Source organism: Chrysochloris asiatica, unplaced genomic scaffold (genome assembly GCF_000296735.1).
Source record: "Chrysochloris asiatica unplaced genomic scaffold, ChrAsi1.0 scaffold00006, whole genome shotgun sequence".
NCBI lineage: Eukaryota > Metazoa > Chordata > Mammalia > Afrosoricida > Chrysochloridae > Chrysochloris > Chrysochloris asiatica.
The window spans coordinates 29979252-29987191 of record NW_006408524.1 but is presented as its reverse complement, the minus strand read 5'-3'; the positions used below and the strand labels follow the sequence as shown (position 1 = coordinate 29987191).

Genomic DNA, 7940 nt, shown 5'->3' with positions numbered 1-7940 from the left:
GGAATACTCATACTTCGCAATATTGTCCATAGCTTATCATGATCCACACAATTGAAACCCTCTGCGTAGTCAAAAAAGCACATGTTACAATAATCAGTCAGTCACAATCAGGCCCACCATTTTAGGCTGTACCTTCCAGTTCTTCCCTCTCCCTTCCCTTCAACTCCATTTTGTAATCTTAGGTTTCTGTTTCCCCGCCAATCTAAGATACAAGGCGTGTAGTTTAAAAGGCAACATGGCTTTTGATAGGCCAGAGATAAATCACCCCAGCAATGACATGTGATCTCCTGATTTGAACCTATATAAGACCACTCCCCTCCTGTTGACCTTCCTCTTCTTCTGCCTTCACTCTCGGGCAAAGATCACCTTGCTCTTCCTCACCCTGAATAAAAGTCTCTAGACGGGCCATCTGGTGTGCGGTGTGGTTGATGAGCGACGCCAGGTTGTTTTTTTCCTTTCAGCACAGGTAAACATCTTTCTGATATTCTCTGCTTTCATCCAGGATCCATCGGACAACAGCAATGATATCCCTCATTCCATGGCCTCTTCTGAATCCGGCTTGAACCTCTGGAAGTTCTCTGCCAATGCATGCTTGCAGCCGTTTCTGTATTACTTTCAGTAAAACTTGACTCGCATGGGATATCAAAGAGATTTTCCGATGATTTCCACATTCTGTTGGATTACCTTTCTTTGGAATGGGCACAAATACGGATAGCTCTTCCAATCAGTTGGCCAAATAATTGTCTTCCAAATTTCTTGGCAGAGATGAGTGAGTGCTTCCTGTGCTGCCTCACTTTCTTGAAATATTTCAATTTTTATTCCATCAATTCCTGGTGCCTTGATCTTTGCCAATTCCTTCAATGTACCTTGGAAGTCTTCCTTCAGTATCATTGGCTCTTGATCATATGCTACCTCTTCAAACAGTTGAACATCAACCATTTCCTTTTGGTATAGTGATTCTGTATATTCCTTTCATCTTCTTTTGATGCTTTCTGCATCATTCAATAATTTGCCCAGAGAATCCATCAGTAACAAAGTCGAGGCTTGAATTTTTACTTCGGTTCCCCCAGCTTGAGAAATGCTGAGTGTGTTCTTTCTTTTTAGTTTTCTGACTCCAGATCTTTGCACATTTTGTTGTAATATTTGGCTTTATCTTCTTGAGCTGATCGTTGAAATTTTCTGTTCAGTTCCTGTACCTCCTCATTTCTTCCATTTGCTTTAGCATCTCTACACTGGAGAGCAAGTTTCAGTGTTTCCTCTGACATCCATTTTGACCTTTTCCTTCTTTCTTCTTAATGAATTTTTGCTTTCTTAATGTTTGATGTTCTTGTTATCCCACAACTCTTCTGGTCTTTGGTACATGGACCAAGAGGCAGTTGTTCGAACAGAACATGGGAACACTGGATGGTTTAAAATTAAGAAAGGTGTACGACAGGGTTGTTTTCTTTAGCCATACTTGGAGAGAGATGAGGCTTTCTGCTCCTGTAAAGATTTACAGTCTCGGAAACCCTGTATAAGGTCACCATGAGTCGGAACTGACTCCATGGCACCTAACAACAACAACTTCAACATTCAACCTGTACGCTGAGTAAATAATCCGAGAAGCTGGGTTATATGAAGAAAAACATGGCATTAGGATTGGAGGAAGACTCTTTAACAAGCAGTGATATGCAGATGATACAACCTTGCTTGCTGAACGTGAAGAGGACTTAAAATATTTACTGATGAAGATCAAAGAGCACAGCCTTAGGTATGGATTATATCTCAATGTAAAGAAAACAAAATCCTCACCACTAGACCAATAAACAACATTCTTACAAATGGAGAAAAGATTGAAGTTGTCAAGGACTTCATTCTTCTTGGATCAACTATCAACAAACAGCAGTCAAGAAATCAAAGGACGTATTGCATTAGGCAAATCTGCTGCACATGATCCTTTCAAAGTGTTGAAAACTAAAGATGTCAACTTGAGGACTAAGGTGCACCTGATCCAAGCCATGGTATTTTCAGTAACCTCATATAGATGCAAAGCTGGACAGTGAATAAGGTAGACTGTAGAAGAATTGATGCTTTTGAGTTATAGTGTTGGAGGAGAGTATTGAAGGTGCCATGGGCTGCCAAAAGAACCAACAGATCTGTGTTGAAAGAAGTGAAGCCAGAGTGCTTCTTGGAGGCCAGGATGGCCAAACTTCAACTCTCATACTTTGGACATATTGTAAGGAGGGAGTAGTCGCTGGAGAGGGATATAACGTTTGGTAAGGTGGCGGGTCAGAGAAAAAGAGGAAGACCCCCAGTGAGATGGATCGGCCAAGTTGCAGCATCAATGGGCTCCAGCGTGGCAACAATAGTGAGGCTGGCCCAGGTCCAGGCAGTTTTTCATTATGCTGTGCATAAGGTTGCTGTGAGTAGGCACTGACTCGATGGCACCTAACAACAACAAACCCTCTTTCCAGTGAATAATTTTCCCATCCCTCCCACTCCTGGTAACCATCATCAGCAAGTAATCTTTGTTTTTTTTAATACTTATTCTGGTGGGGGAAAGTCTCAAAATCGAATCCAAATACATTTTATAGAGACTGTCCCCCAACCCCCAACAAGACAAAGACATTAACCAGATAAAGGAAACCATCACCAAGAGACCATAATGGTGTCCAAATGATTCCTTTGATCTAGAACTAAGGTTTTGTAGTTGTTGTTAAGTGCCACTGAATTAGTTCCAATCCATAGTGACCCTGTATAGGGTTTCCGAGAAACACCTAGTGAGCTTGAACCACTGCCCTTGTGGTTCAAACCGATTTTGCAGTCCTGCGCATTAACCCACCGCACCACACCAGGACTCCACAAAATCATCTTTGGCAGCAGATCAATTCATCACTGCCACAGATGGGACTGTGGAAGTCAGGAAATGACAAAGATTGGGATGTACATACAATGGGAGATTATAAAAGCATGCAGGATTGGTTCTAGGCCCTTCAACCACCTGACTAGTTGATGGTCCTGAGATGACTCATAACCTCCAGTAAGGTGGATCTGTAAATCAGTAAAGACTCACCCAGGTAAGTTCCTTTAGGGCAAGACAGCTCCTCCCAGGACTGGCCAGGGGAGTTGTAACTTGCTTCAACACACTCTGCCTAAGGGCAAAGCCTTTCACAATGCTGGGTAAGGGCAGAATGAACTCAAATAGAGACTGAATTTTTGTTAGGATTAGAAATGGAGTTAAGGTTCCTTATGTGAACAACAGTCTCCCACAAATCGAATCGGACTACGAACCGCATGGTCAGCAGTTTGAAACTACCAGCTGTTCCTCTGGAGACCATAAAGATTTACAGCTTTGGAAACCCTGTACAAGGTCACTCTCAGTCGGAACCAACCCAATGGCACTTAACAACAGACACTTTAGAGCGTTGTGGAGTCGTTTCCGACCCCTACGAGGCGCAGCTGTTGAGCTTGAACCACCAACTTTAAGGATCATAACCGACTTTACAGTCCAGCGCATTAGACCACTGCGCCACACCAGATCTTACACTAACGAAAAAGACCCCAGGTTCAAAACTGTTCTGGAGAGTGTGTTGTTATTGTGAAGTGCTATTCAACCTTGTAAGGAGCTCTGGTAGCGTAGTGGTTACGAATCGGGCTGCGACCCTCACGATCAGCAGTTCGAAATTACCAGCTGTTCCGCGGAAGAAAGATGAGATTTTCTGCTCCCGTAAAGATTTACAGCCTCGGAAACCCAGTACAGGGTCGCTAAGAGTCGGAACGAACTCCGTGGCACTTAACAACAAAATAGGGTTTCAGAGGAATTTGAATTTGAATGAGCGACCCTGCAGTTCAAACCGATCGAGCGCTTATCAGCCTCCATTTGAGTCCATTGTGACCGTTAACCAGCTCGGTGAAAGGTTTTACCTTCAGGCCGAATGTGTTTGAATAACAAAAGACCTGGTGTGGCGCTGTAGGTTAATTCGCTGGGCTGGTTCAAGCTCACCAACACCCCTCAGAAACCTACACAGGGTCACTATGAGTCGGAACCGAGTCCACAGTACTTAACAATAATAATATTTACAGGAGCATATCAACAGATCTAGAGAAGCCCTTCGTGAGTTCAAACCTCAGACTTTTCGGTTACCACTGTACCTGTTCACTGCTGTATTATCCTGATCTGGAGAGTTTTATTGTCTCAATTGAAAATTAGTAATAGCCATGGCGCTGTGACTGCGAAGTCGGCTCCTGGGAAACCTATACAGGGTGACTATGGGTCGGAACCGACTCGACGGCACTTAACATCTTACTCTGATTTTAAGGTTTTTTAAAGTCCACAAAACTAAATATGAACCAGAAATGTGAAAGCCTGCTAGAAACTGCTCTATAGTTATGTAAATTTGTCTTCTGTAGGTAGAAAAGGACACTCAACAAATTAATTCCTAATTTAAATCTCAAAAGTATCCTGGCTACAACTGGATAGTTAAATGCCCTGGATTCGATTCCGCCCCCTAGTAACCTCATATAGTGTTTCCGGAGACCTAGTGTGGCGCGGTGGTTAATGAGTTGTAAAAGTCGGTTTGAACCACAAGGTCAGCGGTTCAAGCTCAGCAACCGCTCCTCGGAAATCCTACGGAGCAGTGGGTTTGGGTTGGGTTACCAATGTACCTACATTCTTGGAACTAATTGATTCTTCTGGAATAATTTCTCAGAATAAATGTCTTAAGTAAATTTCTGTAAGTTTTGATTTTTTACAGTAGTTACAAGTGAAGAAACAATTGTGTCTTTCAAACCACAGCTAATCCTTCCCTCAGGGCCTCTCTGAAGTTCCATATTTTCTTTTAACCGCTTTTCCTCCAGAGTCAAACACGCCTGCGTTTCTTTGGGTATTCTTTCAAGCGTCCCGCCTTTCCAGGCCATAGCCATTACGTCACGCCCTCCACAAATCCTATTGGGTAAAAGACCACGCCTTTCATCGCAGAGGGCAGAAAAGGCCTTTCTCCGGCGCGAGAAGAAGACGTCAGAAGAGCGGGGCTGAGTTGCTTCAGTTGCTGAGACTGCGGGTCGTGTGGCTTGCTGGGTGAAGTTCTCTCCTAGGCGAACAGTCTCAATGACCATTTGTCAATTCTTCCTTCAAGGCCGGTGCCGATTTGGACACCGGTGCTGGAATGAACATCCTGGAGCTCCGGGCGGAGGACGGCAGCAACCGCAGCAGCAGCCCGCAGGTGATGTACCCTTAAATCTTCCTGGCCTGCCGAGCCCGGAAGGGCCGGCGTGGGGAGTCCGGATCCAGGCGGCGGGGAACTGTCCGCCCGCTGGGCCTAACGCGGGAGTCTCTTGGGGCGGGGCGCCTGGGTGAGGCACGTGAGCGCGTAGCGTTTTCAGCCTCCGCGGGCCCAGCCTGCTGGAGTCGGGAACTCTCCTACTGGAGCCCCGAATCCGCTTGCTGGAGCCGGGAAAGCCGGGTTTTATCTCTGTTATTAAGCACGTGGAACTTGTTGGGGAGGTCTCTGGAAGTGTTTGGAGTATTTGAGAAGACCAATTGTGGGTGACGTAAAAGAACTCGAGAGGAAAAGGGTCAAACATTGAAATCACGATCCAGCAGATTGTACGGATCATATTAACAGTTAGGCTTTATTTTCTTAGAATTAGAACGGAGTCTGGAAAGATGTCAATTAAGTTGTTTTCCTTAAAAGCTGTTCATCTGACTCTTTAACCTTGTACTGTACTGTGATCGCATCATGTCTGCGTCTCTGGAAGACAAGCCCTTTTGCACCATCTCCGAGTGATCTAATGACATCCCAACTTAAAATTAGTTCTCACAATCTATTGTGAGTGTATTTCAGGAATAGCAGAATATTTGACTTTCTGTGGAGAGAGTAAATATTGAATGGATAGGTGATGAATGAGAAAAGTGTAAATAAAACTCTTGGGAAGTTAACTATGGATCCCAAACTTAAGTAAATGTTGCTTGGAATTAATGTCAACGCTAATAACAAAGGAAGTGAATTTCTTCTGCTGTGTCATTTCCAAAAGGATTTTGAAACAAAAGATGCAGTGATGCCATACCATAAGCGCAGAACTTTGAACCACAAAATCTGAAGTTTGAACCTCCCATCTGGTCCATGGGGGAAAGATGAGACTTTGTATTTCCTCGAAGATTTAAAGCTTCAGAAACCCTGTTAAACAGGGTCCCTATGGTTGGAACCAACTAGGTGGCATTTAACAATAAACCCCCACTTGTGAACCCTCAGGTGATGTGCCCTACTAGTCCAGTCCTTACAATAAGGTAAACTTGCCAAAAGGTCAGCAGTTCAAACCCCAGACTTCAGAGATGAGCTTTCAAAACTGAATATGCATTCTGTAATGTCATTTTAAATATATTTGATGGCATATCTCCTAAATTAGTCAGAAACAATGAATTACTTTGATTTTGGCCTTTTAGTAGTAATTGATGATAAATCAGGTGGTTGAAGTGTTACAAATTAAAAACGGACAAGTATTAAAATAGACGTTACTCTAAAGAAAATATATGATGGCACATGGAAAGATGCTCAAAGTTGCTGGTTGTTTAATCAATTCTATTTCATGGTGGTGACTTCCTGTATATCAGAGTGGAACTATGTTCCATAGGAATTTTAGAAGTGGATTTCTGGGCCTTTCTTAGGTATTTCTGAGGGTTTTGGTTAGCAGGGCAGCACATTACCCATTTGTACTGGCATTTAGTAATTAGGGAAATGAGAATCAAAGCGACAATGAGACTTATGCCCTCTGGGATGGCTATTTAGAAGGTTGTGGAGAGCTTGAAACTTTAATCCAATCACTGCTGGTGGTGGTGGTTGTGTGCCAAGGAGTCAGTTCCGAGTGACCCTGTACAGGATTTCCGAGGCTGTAAATCTTTACGGGAGCAGAAAGCCTCATCTTTATCCAGAACAGCTGGTAGTTTCTAACTTCTGACCTTGTGGTTGGTTCATAACCACTATACAACCAGAGTGCCTTAATCCATTGCTGGTAGGATTGTAAAATAGAGCAGCAGCTGTAGAATTTGGCAGTTCCTTTAAAAAAAAAAAAATTACTATATGACTTAACCATTCATAGTTGTTAAGTGCCTTGAGTTCCAATTCATAGGGTTTCCAAGGCTTAAAGTATTTGCAGGAGCAGAAAGCCTGATCTTCCTGAGGAGTGGCTGGTGACCTAGAACCACTGACCTTGTGGTTCACAATCCAGTGCATATGACCCAATGATTTCACTCTCTTTAAATGCCAAGGAGTGGATTCCAAACTCATAACGACCCTGTATAGGGTTTGGGTGGAGCAACTGGTGAGTTTGAACCAATGACCCTGTAGTTCAAACTACTTTGAGGTCCTACAGTGCCATACCCTGCAAAAGTCAGAATTTGTATAAGGTGGTATGGTGCAGTTAATTACTTAATAATGGTGTGACAGGGTAGGATCAGCAGTGGATTTTGAATCACAAGATCAACAGTTCAAACCTACCAGCTGATACTCTGGAACCCTATGCATCCTATTTGTTGTTAGGTGCCATCATAATATAGCAACCTTATGCACAACAAAACGAAACACTGCCCTATCCTGGGCCAACCTCACTACAATTGCCACGCTTGAGTCCTTCGATGCTGCCACTCCGCCAATCCATCTCGTTGGGGGTCTTCCTCTTTCTCTGACCCTCCACCTTACCAATCATGGTATCCTTCTCCAGTGACTGGTCCCTCCTGATAATATGTCCAAAGTATGAGAGAAGTTTGGCCATCCTGGCCTCTAAGTAGTACTCTGGCTTCACTTCCTCCAAAATGGATCTATTGGTTCTTTTGGCAGCCATGGCACTTTCAATATTCCCCTCCAACACCATAGGTCAAAAGCATCAATTCTTCTATGGTCTTCCTTATTCACTGTCCAGCTTTCACATGCATATGAGGTTATTGAAAATACCATGGCTTGGGTCAG

The 7940-nt window shown here is 43.6% G+C and overlaps 1 protein-coding gene across 1 annotated transcript in view; it reads left to right on the top strand.

Moving 5' to 3' along the window:
* Positions 1 to 5086: 5086 nt before the first annotated feature.
* NUPL2 (nucleoporin like 2) overlaps positions 5087 to 7940 on the top strand; it is a 41224-nt gene continuing 38370 nt past the window's right edge. The window contains exon 1 of the mRNA XM_006832217.1: positions 5087 to 5201. Coding sequence (XP_006832280.1) covers positions 5087 to 5201 — 115 coding nt within the window. The remainder of the gene's footprint in view (positions 5202 to 7940) is intronic.